General features: G+C 30.6%; 1 protein-coding gene across 1 annotated transcript; it reads right to left on the reverse strand.

Moving 5' to 3' along the window:
• Positions 1-15,606: 15,606 nt before the first annotated feature.
• Positions 15,607-16,544, reverse strand: LOC112272722 (plastocyanin, chloroplastic). The gene has a single exon (NM_001426557.1). It carries the CDS (start codon positions 16,438-16,440, stop codon positions 15,934-15,936), a length of 507 nt encoding a protein of 168 aa, NP_001413486.1. The 5' UTR covers positions 16,441-16,544; the 3' UTR covers positions 15,607-15,933.
• Between the last annotated feature and the right edge of the window lie 205 nt (positions 16,545-16,749).

Genomic DNA, 16,749 nt, shown 5'->3' on the forward strand with positions numbered 1-16,749 from the left:
TGGAGATTTATCTATTTTGATTATAGTATTTATATTATATAGGATTTAGATATTTAGTGTAAATCTTAAAGGAAGGTTGGAGTCTAAAGATGAAAGTCTAAACTATTAAGAGGCTTATTGGGAGGGATGAAAGCAAGGCATGGTTTGATGAAGGCAAGGAATAAAGATCTTCATTCTATTGGTCGAAGGCCATGCCCAATGGACTTTAAGAAGGCTGCCTGAGGCCTTATTAGAGATTAGGATTTCTCTTTTGATGTCATTTGAGCTTTGGAGGCTAAATTCAGCAAGTTTAGGGTTTTTGGTATAATTTGGATGAAGAATTTGTATTATTTCGAGTTTTTATGAAGGAGATATAGGTGTTCAAAGTTAAGGTATCAAATTTGTACCTATTGTCACTCTTTGAAGTGTAACCTAAGCGTACAAAGAGCAATGAATGATCGGTGATTAGAATTGGAGAGAACACTTTCTTGGCTACACTTTACATATACTGTTTGATGAATTTTAAGTCTAGATGAAGGAGTTATATGGCTTTGAAGATAGTACATGTAATTCAAAGGTAGTAAGTGAGTCATTTTGTTGATAGTAATGTTTGGAGCCATATCTTGAGTTTGTAGACGAATTTTTGGCTCAAAATTTCCATAAGTGTGAGTTATTAAGTTGTAAAGCTATAAAACAAAGTTTCATGGTATTTGAATACTTATTTTATGAGATATGAAGAAATTAGTATACGGATATATATAAGCTAGGATTTAAAGCTACTATTAGGGTTTTGGTGATATCTCAAGATTCATAATGAATTTGTAAGAAAATTTTTTGTCATAGTTTTTCAAATCATATCAATACTTCATGTAAAATTTAATATTTTTTGGACAGTCCAATCGTGAGATATGAGCTATTGAAGTTTAGAAAACATCTCTTATAAGGATATATAAGGTTTTAAGATACTTTATCAAATATTTGGATGTTTTTTTGGTACTTGGACTTATATTTTGATGTAATTATTCATAAAAGGAAAATATTATATATATAAACTTGGTTTTTTATATCTTAGACTTGATTGAGTATTTAGTAGCAGCCAAAAGTCCAACAATTTTTTGAGAGTAATTAAGAAGTTTAGAGGTGACAACTTCTACCATTGGAAGTAGAAAATGGAGCTCTTGTTGGCTTCATTAGACCTTTGGGAAATTGTTGATGAAAATGAAGACCCTCCAAGTGACGATGCTGATGTGAAGGTGAAGAAGGAGTACAAATGATGTGAAAGGAAGGCTTTTGGCATGATTGCAACAAATCTTGATGATGCCAACTTTTCACATGTAATTACTTGCATTGGACTAGTGGAAGCATAGAAGATTCCTAGCAATATCTATGACAGTAGAAACCTTGCCAACATTCTATGAAGAAGAAAGAAGTTCTTAACAATAAAGATGGGAGAAAGAGATGACATCATAGCTCATGTCAACAAGATAAAAGTATTTACAAATCAATTAGCAATTGTTGAAACACCAGTTGATGATAGAGAAATTGTGTTGATATTATTCATGAGCCATCCCAAGTCCTACAACTTACTCATTGTGGCATTGGAGTCCATTAACATAAAAGAGCTTACTATGAACTATGTCACGTAAGACTTACCCATGAAGTAACCAAAAGAAAAGAAAAAGTATATCAAAGTGAAGATTTAGTTCTATTCTAGAGACAAGACAAAAGTAGTTTTTTTCACTAACATGATAGTTCAAAGAGCAACATAAAAAATTACTATATTTGTAAAAAACTAGGTCACTTTGCTAGAAAATTGCTACAAAGCTAAGAAAGGAGATAGAGAGAATACAAATAATGCTTGTGATAACTTTGGTGAAGAGCATTGGAATTGGCTTGTACCATGCCATTGTCTCCCAACTAAACTTTGGTTGCTAGAATTTCTTCATAACTGTCAAATGAACACTTATATAGTGTCATGTGCTTAGTAGCACCTGAATCTATAATCTACTTAGACATCACAGCCATAGAAGCTCTTTGACTTGCATAGTCATCTTCACCAAAGTTATCACATAGTTATAAGATTCAATTTGACATAAATTGATGCTTTGTGAAAAAAATAGATGGACAATATGTTGCCAAAGGCCTTAGGGATGGAAATCTCTATTTCATCAATTGTAAGAAGGTGAATAGAGTTGAAGTGGCTGTATTTGTTGATTTTCTACAAGACCAAGACAAGTTTGGAATCTGACATCAACGACTTGGTCATTAGAATGTCAAATGCATGAAAGAGCTTCAATCCATAGTAAGTGGCTTGGATCTTGGTCATTTCAGCTACAATTCCATGACACTTACTTGTAAAGATTGTATATAACGCAAACAAAAAAGGAGTTGATTTCCAAATGGAGTTGCAACACGTCCAACCAAATTATTAGAGATTGTGTATTTTGATGTTTGCGGACTAATGAAGATACCATCAATTAAAGGAGCAAGGTACTTTGTCACATTCATTGATAATTTTTCAAAAAAAGTGAGGATTTATATCATAAAAGCTAAGAGTGACTTCTTTTTAAGGTTTAAGGAGTTTAAAGCTCTTGTAGAGAAACAATGTGACTACAAGATCAAAATATTGTACACAGACAATTGAGGTGAATACATGTGAAAGTATTTTGATGAATTCTTGAAGATTCAAGGTGTTGTAAGACAAACTTCTACCTCTTTACACTCCATAACAAAATAGAATTGCTGAAAGAGCAAATTACACCATTGTGGAGATGGCAAGGAATATCCTTCATGCACAACACCTTGGGCATGAATATTGGGCTGAAGCCATTGTTACTTTAGTGTATACAAGGAATAGGTGTCTTACAAGTGCACTCACATCAATGACTCTACAAGAAGCTTGGAGTCGGAAGAAACCTTGTGTTTCACACATGAGGATCTTTGAATGCATTGCCTATGCAAAGATACAAGATTGTATGAGGTCCAAACTTGATGCAAAGAATACAAAATGTGTATTTTTTGGATATTGTGAAGATACAAAGGCATACATGCTAATGTATTTAGAAACCAAGAAGATCATCAAAAGTTGTGATGTTGAGTTTCTGGAGCATAAGAGTGCTTTTGAACACTTGGAGATGTGTCCAAGTAGAAGTAATTGTGTGTTTGCGGACACATCATGAATTTTAGCAAAGAAAGAAGAAGAAGATGATGGCGATAATGAAGATGTCCGAAATACAAATCAAGATGAAGTACCAAAGAGGGTAGACCATAGTATACCTTCGATTGTTAGAATGAACAATGAGTACAATGAAGATATTGATGATAATGATGATAATGAGGAGTATCAACTTTTAAGTGAGAAAAGACAAGATTTAAAGAAGAAGAAGCTTGAAAGAAAGCATGAAGTGCAAGAAGATGAAGCCTCTCCAAATAAAAGAAGATATCCTTTGAGAGAAAGAAAACCACGTGGTAAATGGTGGAAGGACCACATATTTCCTCAAGTAAGTGAAGAACATGATAATGTTGTTCTTCTTGTTGATCCATTAAGTTTGTGTGATGCAATGAAGTCGAAGGATACTATCAAGTAGGAGAATACTATGGAAGAAGAATACAAATCACTCATGGACAATGGAATATGGGAATTGACTCAACTTCTATAAAATCGAACTTCAATTAGTTGTAAGTGGGTGTTTAGAACCAAAAGAGATGCAATGGGCAATATTATGAGATACAAGGCTAAATTGGTTGCTTAAGGCTACTCACAAGTTGCTGGTGTTGATTTTAATGAGACATTTGTACATGTGGCCAAATTTACCACCATTAGAACCATTATGGCAATTGGGATAGGAATAGACTTGGAGATACATCAAATGGATGTGAAGACGACATTCTTGAATGAAAGCTTAAAAGAAGACATCTATATGGATCAACCTCAAGGATTTGTTGAAGATGGCAATCAACATCTTGTTTGTAAGTTGAAGAAATCTTTGTATGGACTAAAGCAATCTCCAAGGACATGGTACCAATGCATTGATACTTTCTTTGTGACTGAAGGATTTGTAAGGAGTGAAGTTAATCATTCTTTGTATGTCATACAATCGAATGAACTCATATTGATTGTCATCTTATATGTCGATGATTTAATTATCTTAACCAATACTATGAAGATGATAGATTGGTTGAAGGCAAAATTAAAAAGAGAGTATAAGATGAGTGATTTGAGAGAGCTGCACTATTGTTTAGGAGTGGAGTTTATGAGAGATTGTACTAACAAGACCATTATAATGAACCAAAGCAAGTATATTGAAGAGGTGTTGAAACAATTCAACATGGAAGAATATAAGCCTATTGGAATACCTTTGGAAGGTAATTTGAAGTTGATGAAGCTCACAGATGAAGAATTTGCTGAAGTTGAAGGTCAAATGCAAGGAATTCCATACAAGGCAGCAGTAGGCTCACTAATGTATGCAATGGTTGGCACAAGAATGGATCTTGCATATGCGGTGAGTGTTGTGAGCCAACACATATCAAAGGCTAGACCAATCCATTGAGCAACCATCAAAAGAATTATGAGGTACTTAAAAGGTATTTTGAACTTCAAATTCTACCTTGGAGGTGATAACATTACTTTGCATGGTTATTATGATGCGGATTGGGTTGGAGATACAAATAATAGAAGATCAACAACATGGTATATGTTCTTTGTTGGAATAAGAGCTATATCATAGAATTATAAGAGACAACCAACAATTACAAGGTCTACCATGGAGGCGTAGTATATGACAGCAAGCAAAGGTACAATGGAGGCAATATAGCTAAGATAACTTTTGGAAGACATTGGAGATGTACAAATGGAAGAAATTCCAATGGAGTGTGACAATCAAGGGTATCTTGCATTTGCAAAGAATTCCAAGCATCATTCAAGGACAAAACACATTGATATTCAACATCACTTTATAAAAGAGAAGATTGAAATAGGAGTAATTGATATGAAGTATTATGCAACAGAAGACATGTTTACTGCTTTGTTGACAAAGGCATTAGTAAAGGATAGACATCACATATTTGACTTACCTAAGATAATACCTTTTACTTTGTCCAATAGCAAAGTCCATCACTTTGACCAATAGCAAAGTCAAAGTGTTGAAGTAAGTCACTTTGTTGAAGTAAGTCACTTAGTAAAAGGTATTACCTTAAATAAGATACTAATGATCAAAAGGTAGTAAAAGAATATAAAGAAGTTATTATGATAGCTTGTAGGATTTGTAGGTGGCGATGTTAGGGTAGAGAGAGTTTGTCTTAAAAAAGCACTAAACTTCTAGCTGCCACTAAATACTCAATCAAGTCTAAGATATAAAAGTACTAAGTTTATATATATAATATTTTCTCTTTTTAGATAATTACATCAAAATATAAGCCCAAGTACCAAAAAAACATCCAAATATATGATAAAGTATCTTAAAACCTTATATATCCTTATGAGAAATGTTTCCCAAACTTCAACAACTCATATCTCATGATCAGACTATCCAAAAAATCCTAAATTTTACATGAAGTACTTATATGCTTTCAAAAACTTCTACAAAAATATTAAATTTCAAATTCATTACGGATCTTGAGATATCACCAAAATCCTAACAGTAGCTTTAAACCCTACCTTACATACACCTGCATGCTAATTTCTTCATATCTCACAAAATAAGTATTTAAATACCATGAAACTTTGATTTATATCTTTTTAACTTAATAATTCATACTTATGAAAATTTTGAGCAAAAAATTCGTCCAGAAACTCAAGATATGGCTCCAAACATTACTATCAATAAAATGATTCACTTACTGCCTTTGAATTACATGTGCTATCTTCAATGCCGTATAACTCCTTTATCTAGACTTGGAATTTGTCAAAAAATATATATAAAATATAGTGAAGAAAGTATTCTCTCCAACTCCACTCGTCGATCTTTCATTGCTCTCCATATGCATATGTTATGCTTTAAAGAATGACAATAGGTACAAATTCTACACCTTAACTTTGAACACCTATATCTCCTTCATAAAAACTCGAAATTATACAAACTCTTCACCCAAATTATATCAAAAACCCTGAACTTGTTGACCTTAGCCTCCAAAGCTCAAATGACTTCGAAAGAGAAACCCTAGTTCCTAATAAGGCCTCGGGCAGCCTCCTTGAAGCCTATTGGGCATGGCCTTCAATCAATAGGAATGAAGTTTTCCATTCTTTGCCTTCATCCAACCATGTCTTGCTTTCATCCCTCCCAATAATCTTCCTATTTGTTAAAAATTTCTTCTTTAGGCTCTAATCTCCTCTCAAGGCTCCATACTAAACATTTAGATTCTATAATATTTTTTTTTGAAATGCTATAAGTAAAAAGATAAATTCAAAATAAAGTTTCTTAAATCCACTCTTTTTAAATTAATTTATATAACCATTCTAACATACACTAAGTCTTATGAACATATTATATGTTCTAAATAATTTTTACATACTGTAAACTTTTATAGTACGACAATGGCTAAGATTTCTAAGCGGCAGCTAGGTTAAGAAAGAACCTAGGATTTAGTTGAATGAATTAGAAATGGATGTAATGTCGATGGAAATTACCTCGTTGGTTGACAACCACCACCTATAAGTAACAAGAGTTGGAAATAAAAGTTATCTTACTTCATACTCCCTTTTGTGAGCAACCTTGCTGATGTTAAGTGTTGTGACTTCAAAGTGCTTGTTTTCAATAGGATTATGCCGCTCAAAAATTCTAACAATCTCCTTTCTATAAACTTGCATGGATCTCTCTTGTCATAGCTTTCCTTCTTGTATGCTAAAGCTTATTAGAAAGCTAACAATAAAATCTTACTTCTTTCAAAAGCTCAAAATAAAAACTTTATTTCATGCCAAAATTCCTAATATTCTTCCAATATCCATCTTGAATGACTATAGAATTAGATCTCTATTCTAAAAGATAATATTTTCAAAGCTTGAATAATCCATTCAAACCAAAAATCTCATATTCTAAATTCCATTCAAATTTAAAAATATATTAGCATTATATTCCTCTGCTCTTACAAGTAAAGTTAATCATCTTTCAAATATTTTTGATACACTTTAATTAAGTGCATCATGGCATTGCCACGTAGCTCCTAATTAGAGAGTATATATAGAGGCAAGAAAAAATCTTTCTTTATTCTTTTTAATACCTTTTTAGTCTTTAAACTTGTTTCAAGATATTTTAATCTTTTTGTCTTTGATAATAGTTATTTTAATTCAATATATTACTATCTTTGAGTGAATTTTTAGTCTTTTTAAGTAACACAAGACTATATTGAAGATTTCTTTCTTTGAGATTTATATCCTTAACAAGTCTTATAGAACATCACTATATAATTTTTAATTAGATATTAAGATGTCATATCCCTCTTGAAGTATGTGCATCCAAAGTATAGCATCATCAGATATATAAATCTACTTCTTAAAATAGAATAAGCTATGATTGATATATAATCTGAATATTGTATATTATTCATTTTCAATCGATTGATAACCATCTTAAAATAAGCATCACAATGTATAGCTTCCTTCCATTTCATTCTTCTTATTAAATCTAAAATAACCCTACTAATGGTAGCAACTTTTGTCATGTCATTTAATTTGAATTTTAAGTTAGATCTGAGTAATAAAGTGTTCAACACGATATATTGTCATCCTTACTTGTACTCAAGGTGAATATCAAAGAGCTACAACTACTCTTTCTAATAATGATGTTTTATTTTCATATTTTTTAAATACAAATTATATAGTATGAATCGATGGTCAGTCCGAACAATCACTAGCTTCTCAAATAAATAGTGTCACTACACCTTTGTAGCATGTATAATTAATAATTGATCTTGATCAAGTACAAAATAATTATGCTCTATTCTTTTGAGTTTGCGTGATTCATATGCCACAAGTTAAAGGCTTCTATCAAAGTCTTATTGAAGAATTGCACCAATAAAAAAGTCAAAAGTATGAATATCAAGTATACATCGAAGTTTAAAATTATATGGTTCTAATATTAAAATAATAATTATTGCCTCTTTCAATTCCTTGTAGGTCTTTTTTTGTTCCAATTTCCATTCAAATACAGCATCTTTCTTCAATTAGCTTGTCAATGAGATAGCAATGTATACAAATTATCAAACAAAATAGTAATAATATCCAATAAGGCCTAAAAGTGAGCAGATTTCAAAAGTATCCTTTAAAGTTGATCAATCCTCTACTAATTTTATCTTATTATGTTCCATACATATGCCTTTGGAAGACACTACATGTCCCAAAAAGATGACCTTTGACTTTCAAAGTTTATACTTTGATTGCTTGTAATAAAAATGATTATCACATAGTTGATGCAGCACTTCTTATAGATATTGCTCATATTCTTAAGGATTTTCTTATAGACTAGGATATCATCAATGAAATCAACCACAAATTTATCCAAAAGGTCCCAAAAAAATCTATTTATGTAATCCATAAAAGAAGTTGGAGCATTAGTGAGGCCAAAAGTTAATACAAGTCATTCAAAATATCCATAGTGCGTATAAAATGCCATCTTTTATATATCTTCTTTAGCAATAAGAATCAACTAATAACCATTCCAAAAGTCCAATTTGCTAAAGGTGGTTGTACCTTCAAGTTGGTCAAAAAGATCATCTACATGTAGAAGTGGATACGTATTCTTGATAATTTGCTTATTGAAGCTCCAATAATTAATACAAAGTTAAAGTCGACCATCTTTTTTAGATGTAAAGAGTACAAGTATTTTCTTTGGTAATATACTTTTTTAAATAAGGTCCTTTTCCAAAAGTTCATTTAATGACTTTTGTAATTCTTTAAGTTCATTTGATACTAGATAATAAATTGGCCGATTTACCAATTTGGTCCCATGTACTATTTCTATTTGAAAAGAGGCACCTCAATCAAGTGGCATGCTACTATATAAGTTAGTTGGAAAGACATCCAGACATTCATCTTTGAATTATTCTATCCCTTCTATTCCTTTGATTGTCTTTCTTACTACTAAGGGAACCACCACATATATCAATTGCTTATACTATATTTGTTTCTTTATAAAGATAATTTCTATGAGTAAGCTCTTAGTTGTAGATTGTTTGCTATTCCACTCAATATAAGGGCATGAAGAATCACCATGTGTCTTCTATCTTTAAAAGAAATTATTCTTATTAGCCAATTATCTTATTTATTTTCTACTTCTAACTATAGCATATCAAGGATAATATCATATCTAAGCTTTGTTAATCTAAACTTCTTTATCAAGACATATGTGTCATTCAATCTTAGGATTTCTTCTTCACTTGTCTCGCTCAACATGTTTTCTCAATCATCTACTAAGTATTTATTTTTTTCTTTTTTTTTTTTTTTTTCTTTATTTTAATTCTAACTTGATTGATAATTGTCATTGAAATATAATTTTTTGTAGAGCCACAATCCACAAGAATTCAACATGGATGTCTTTTTAGTAGACACGTTAGACATACAAGTTGATCCTTTAGATAGTTATCTAAGGCCATACTGTTTGATTTTAAGAAATATCAACTATCCCTGATACTAGTCCTCAATGCTTTTATTAAAGAGTCCCATTTTCTTGCTCTATTTCTTCATCAACTTGGTAGTCCTCAAGATTATAAACTTGTTATGTTTTGTTGGTACTTGAATTTTGATGTTTTAAACAATCTCTAATCTGATGGTCTGGCTTTTAATAATAAAAGTACTTAGATTATGTAAGATTAGTCAATTGATTGTATGCTAACTTTTCTACATTAATGGGCCAAAATTGATTCCTAAATTTGGTCTCAAACTCCTCTCAGTTACAAAATCTACCTTCAGCTCCATAGCTTTGAGCTCGATATTGCCACCAAATGGCTGCTACACCTTTCAAATAACTGGAGTCATATATAATCTTTTTGCTAGTGTTTTCTCTAGATAATTAGAGGTACTATCACATGCTGAAGAGCCATTGGCATATATCTTCTTGTCTTGAAGTTTCTAAGTATGTATTAAGCTTGCTCAATTTCAATCTAGCAAATGTCAATTCCATTGTCTTAAAAGCTTCTATTTATCCTTGCAGAGTAATTATGTGGCCTAAGAGGTGTTCTATTTGAGTCTCTATTTAGAATTTCACCACCATATCTTCTATGCTGTAATTTTCTTGGTGAACTTTATTATTATAATGTCTTCTCTCTTTTCAATTGACTTCTTAAAGTAGCTTGTTGTAGCTCCAAAATAGTACTTGATATGATCACAATAATTAACTTCGAACTAAATAGTAGCTATCAATATACTACCAAAGAATAAACTAACATTTATTCTGGTACTAATGAAATAGGACTATATTCTCTCAAGTCTAAAACCTTACCAACTTCATCATATCAAAGATCTTGATTCAATGTAAGGTCAAGTACACAAGAATAAAATTGAAAGTAACTAAATAAAATGGAATATGAAAGACAAGATTGATTAAAAGAAAGAAGAACTAAACAAAACCAAATAGCACATAACAAAAAAAAACAACCAAACTTTATTGAAAAAAAGAGTCTAAAGTCATACTTGACCAAATGTCCAAATGACCTCAACCAATCATATTTATACTTTATTCAAGTATCCCTAAAACTTTCTAAAATGTCTCTAATGATAGGTCCGACCAAGTTAACCACCTTTCTAGAAGACTTTAGTAATAGGCTCTACCGTGATAACCACCTTAAGCCTTTTAAGAAGGTTCTATAGTGGATCCCATATGAACCACCATCCTAACTTCAATTCTAGAAACTTCTTAAAAATGACTCCAATTATATATTTCTATATACAAATAATACAAATATCCTATTCATGCTCTGCTACATGCTTCTTTCAATTGTACAACTTTTTAGCATAGACTCTTGACTTCTTTCATATGTATGAGAATAATATCTCTATAATTCATGTTAAAAATATGTGAGATTTCTACTCTTTAAATATTGATAAGTCCATGAAGATTTATAATAGTTACAAATCTATTCCCACTTTTGTTAAGAGTAGCATCTATAATCTTTTCTTCTATAGACAATTCAAACAAAACCAAAAAGTTAAATTAAAAGATGATAATCCACAACCTCTAATATCAAATGAAAATTTTTATAAAGAAAGATAATTCACTCTCTTTAATAAAAAAATTAGTGTTAAAAAACTAAACTATTCGTTTAAAGGTGGATAGTCTACAACCTTCAAAATATAATAATAGAAGTAAGATAATCTATTCACTTCTAAAAACAAGATAAGAATAATAAGTTAGCACTCTTGTCAAACTGTCAAAGATATGAATCTTGAAGAAAAAAATCCTTGATATATTCTTATATTACTCAAAAGAACTAAAAAATTACTCAAAGATTATATAGTATTAAACTAGAATAGTTATTATTAAAGAAAAAAAGATTAGAAAGTCTTAAAACAAGACTAACAACTAGAAAGGCATTGACAAGAGTGAAAAAGGCTTTGCTCTTACCTCTATATATACTATCTAATTAAGAGCTATGAAATTATGTTCTATAGGACCTCCAAAATATGTTAAATTTACAACATATGTATCTTAACTTATAAAGTAAATTTTTTATATGTGTACCATATAATTAGTTTGTTCTATAAGCTATCATACATGGATAACTTTTTGACCAAGTTTTTAACCTATCAATCAACTATAAACACATGTAAAGTCAAAGCAACTTCTATAAAGCCTCTAAAAAGCTTCTCTATAAAATATTATGAAATGAATCTACTTTTTACCTATTTCTATTTAATTATATAAGTAAATATTGTAAAAAATATGTATGTCTGTCATAGATAGTATATATAAAGGCAAGAATAAGACCTTCATCACTCTTATTAATACCTTTTATGTTTTTAGCCTAATTATAAGAATCTCTAGTCTTCTTATTTTTAATAATAGTTATTATAGTTTTAATATTATAACTTTCTTTAAATAAATATTTATTCTTTGTCAATAATATAAGAAAGTATTGATTTTATTATTATTTCTTGATTCATATCCTTGATAATTTAACAAAAAATATTAATTTCCTATTTTTTAAAATTTTAGAAGTGAATGGATTATTTTATTTTAAAATAAAATAAAAATAAAAATAAAAATAAATTATTAACTTTTAAACTAATATATTTTTTTAACATTATTTTTTTTCTTAGAAAAAATAAATTATCATTTTTTAAAAAAAAACTTATTTGATATTAAAAGTTATAAATTATTTTCTTTTAATTTGAGTCATAGATTTGATAAAGTTATATATTATGGATATGGATGGAAAAATTATGTATGCCACATTTAGTGGAAGTGAGAATAGATTTGCAACTGTTGAAAATCTCTATAAACTTATCAACAATCTTAAGATAGAAATTTTACATATTACCAATATCAACCATAAAAGTGTAATTTCTATCCCTACAAAAGATGTCAACAATAAAGTCCAATGCCAATGCCAAAAAGTTTTGCAATTAAGAGAAGCAAGTAGATCACTCTCACAAATGAATCAAAAAACTCTTGATATTATAAATATGAAAGGAGCAAAGATTAGTATACAAGAAAATTTTGGTGGAACAAGATCAAAATTTTAATGATATCTACAAGTAAATATTTACTTTAAGTTACATACTTAACAATATTTTGGTGAATATATTTAGTTTGGATTTATAAATGCATTCTTATATAGAAGTATTATTTCTTAGTTTGTACATTTGATAGAAAAGAATTTATGACTATTATATGATCTGAATTTGTTCTTAGAAATATTTATGGCCACATATTGTCAAAGTGATCACAAAAAGACAATAAAGACAAAATTCCTATTTTTATGATAAAAATCGTAATTAATTACTATCTATAGTATCAAATTCCAAAATCTTACTTACAACATAGATTAGAATTATAAATCTATTAATAATCAATTTTAATATAGATTAAAAATAATTTCAAAGATTTATTGTTTAAAATATCAAAAATAGACTTATTAGAATAATTTATTTCTCAATCCATTGCATGCAATAATAGACTTTTTTAAAAATGCTAAAAACAAAGACCTAATCAAAGAATAACAATCAAGTCATAATAATAATTTTTAAATTTTATAAACTTATTTATCAAAGCTAAGACATATGCACATTGATATAATATGTTTTAAATCTTTTATTTAGCAAAATAAAACTTAATCTTGTTAAGAAGAATTGTATTTATATTATAGAAAACTTAAGCATATTATTCAACATTGTCTAAAGAAGTAATGCAACCACAAAATGATGAGTACGGCTATAAAAAAAAAAAAAAAGAGCCAATATGTAAAAAATAATTTTGCTTAAGTACAATAGAGATACTTATATTTCAAAAAATAAAGTATAATTATATTTTTTTAAAGTATAATTGCCATGATTTTTTAATTACATGACATTTTGGATACAATAAGACATTAGAATTAATCTTACGAGATTTTTGATAGCCATAAACATGAAAGGCACCTAAAGACCTTATAAAATCGTATAATGTTTTTCCAATAGCAAAAACTCCTTCTCATTGAACTTATAGATTTCTTTAGCCAATACTTATACTAAAACAACTATGGTGATTTATTTTTGTAGATTTATTACTAATCTTTTAATATTAAGGTCTTATGATTTTATATTTTTAATAGTAGATTATTTAAGTAAAATAGTATATTTTTTATTATATATAAAACTATTGAAAGAAAAAAAATAATTAATTTTTTTTTCATAATATCTATTGTTATCATAGATTGCCAAGAAATATCATATATTTTCTCATTTTTTTTTCTTTTTGTCATCTTTCTTTAAGACATACCTCACATATTTGATTACATTCTTCAACTTCTTGTTTTTTTCATTTCTACTAGTTTTGGCATTGTCATCAAGTTTGTTACATGTCGCATTAGACAACTTCTCTCTTGTACAAATTAATATCTAACTTTTAGAATAGTAGTCCATAGAAATTGTTTACTTGGCAATAAGATACTTTTATAGTAATTCTTCTATGAAGATTTAAATGTTTTTATAAGACTTGATTTATGTTAAGAAAAATAATTAATAGACAATTTGAATATGGAAGAATAAGTTTGTCTTTAAACTTGAAATATAGAATATACTCCATGCTAGTGACACAATTTAGCATGGTATAATCAAATATACATAAATTTGTTGGAAATTTAAATTTAAAAACAATAAATTAAACATCCATAATATGAGTCTTTTTTACCTAATATATAGAATAAAACTAGGAAGTCTAATCAAATACTTGGTTCTAGATGTGACAGAATAATTAAATGGTAATGCAGAATAGCTCAGTATAGTAGGATCATATGCAAAAGTATAGATGAGCTTGCCTTAATAATTGATCCACATTTTTAGTACTCTTAGTTTTGTCTTTGGATATAAGGAATTAATTAGTTTGTTGTAATTCTTTTTCATGCCATTCACACATTGAGTATACATCATTTTTGTGTTTGAAAAAAAAATGCAATAATTATAAATATTAAAAAAAATAAAAAATAATAATATTCTTTTTAAGGTCCTCATATTTAATTAATATCATTTTCTATTATTAGTTTTAATAAAAAAATATATAAAGAAGTTATACTTTTTATTATTATTATGTGATTGTTTTATTTTAAATTAAAAAATTAATCGTCTTTTGATAGTTTTTTTGTAATTACTAGTCATTTTGGTTTACTATTTTATTTAGAAAGTAAAAATAAATCAAATCTTGTACAAAATTTAATCAAGCATTATTAAGATTCTATAGCAAGGATTTGAATTGCTATCTATAAAGTTGTTAGTTTACAATCATTGCACATTCAACTTTGCCATTGTTTTGAAGTTTAAGATCATTTTTGACCAAATCAAAAAAAGTTTTTATAATTTAGAAAATACACCAAAATATATATTTTTAAAACAATCTAAATATAGTATATATTTAATATCTCCATTTCAAAATATCAAATGTAATAATGAACTAAATATAATTGTTTCTACATATATTTCACAATATATTTATATAAGCTTATGATAAAGATGTGTATGTATGTGTGCTTATATATATATATATATATATATATATATACCAAAGTTACTATTGTGATATTTAATTGAAGAAACTTGAAAGAGTGGTCTAGATTAAAATTTTCTACAAATGTCGTTTCAATTTTTAGTATATTGGCATATATCTCATATGGATAAATGTTGGTAAGAATTGTAAAGATTTGGTATTTTTATACAAATGAATTGAAAAAGCATGGGTTCATTATTAGAAAGAATTAGTCCTATTGGTTTTTTTTGATATGTATACAGAAGTGTTATGGTTGATATTTTTCTGCACAGCATTAGAATATCAATGTATTGAAAGAGCAAGTTATCAGTTCATGTGGATTAGGCTCTCAATGTCACATATCAGTATGTCTAAATAGAACACGGCCGATGACAGAGATCCCGTTCTACGGTGACAAGCAGCCAACTGATTCGCGTAGGTCAGTGAGGTAAACCACACAACCGTCAAGGAAGTCACAAATGAGAAACTCGGGCTCCGACATTGTCATGCATACGGTGAGTTACGACTTTATTCCAAGCAATGGCATGAGGTTTCAGGCATAGTTATCGAATACACAGCAGATGCGCATCGATACAGATTGGCACAACAGAATCGAGCCACTTTATTGGAACGTAATTGAGTCACCTAACCTAAATCGTGTAAGCAACGCGTTTGTCTTCAGGGCAAGCGCGCCACGGAACACACACATCAACATCGTAGTCTACAGTCCAAGAACGCTTCTGCACGATCCCTTAGAGAACCTGAGACGAGCAATCCTTACTACCACACAGAGAAGTCAGCGAATTGTCTAAGACACGGTGACGACACCCTTCATGCCAGCACCCTGGTGAGGCTCGCAGTAGAACTCGTAGGTGCCGGGGGTCTTGAAGGTGATGGAGAAGCTCTCATTAGGCCCGTTCAAGTAATCCTCGTGGTTAATGTCCTCAGTCTTGACACCGGCGGGGACTGCGTCTTCATCGAACACGACATTGTGGGGGAATCCCTTGTTGTTGACGAAAGTGACAGACTCACCAGCGGCAACGGAGATATCCTTGGGGTAGAACCCGAGGGCACCGTCGTCACCTCCCATCTTCACGGTGGCGGCATTGGCGGAGGCCACGAGCAGCAAGGAGCTGGAGGCGGCAAGGAGGGCCTTCCCGACGGTCTTCAAGGCATCGCTGCTGGCCGAGGCACGGACGACGGGGGCCATGCGCACCACGGAGGTGGAGGACAACCTAGCGGGGGCGGCCTTGGTCTCGGCCTTGAGGCCAGAAAAGGAGGGCACGGAGACAGCAGCAGCTGCGACGGACGCCATGGAAGCAGAGGTGCGATGACAAACGAGGCAACACTCACTATCCACGATGGAGGAAAATACGCAGTCGGGCAGAGAGTGAGCGAGGGGGTTGTTTTATAAAGGAAGGAGTCGCCATAGCCATAGCTGTGGCCATGGAGCCTGCTCGCAGACACGCAGCAAGGGCGTGAGCCACAGAGGCCGTCCAAGTGGAGCCTTCCATTGGACAGATTCAGATAAGCCAGTGGGAGGCTGAGGACGCACCAGGGCCGCCCGATCGGACCCGTCATCCGACGCTCCCCAGACTCTCTTTCTCTCCCCGTAGAATTCTAA

This window comes from Physcomitrium patens, chromosome 19 (assembly GCF_059467195.1).
Source record: "Physcomitrium patens ecotype Gransden chromosome 19, ASM5946719v1, whole genome shotgun sequence".
Lineage (NCBI taxonomy): Eukaryota > Viridiplantae > Streptophyta > Bryopsida > Funariales > Funariaceae > Physcomitrium > Physcomitrium patens.

Bases quoted from the DNA above. Each gene is read 5' to 3' on its own strand.
- LOC112272722 (NM_001426557.1), bottom strand. From the start codon at position 16,440: ATGGCGTCCGTCGCAGCTGCTGCTGTCTCCGTGCCCTCCTTTTCTGGC.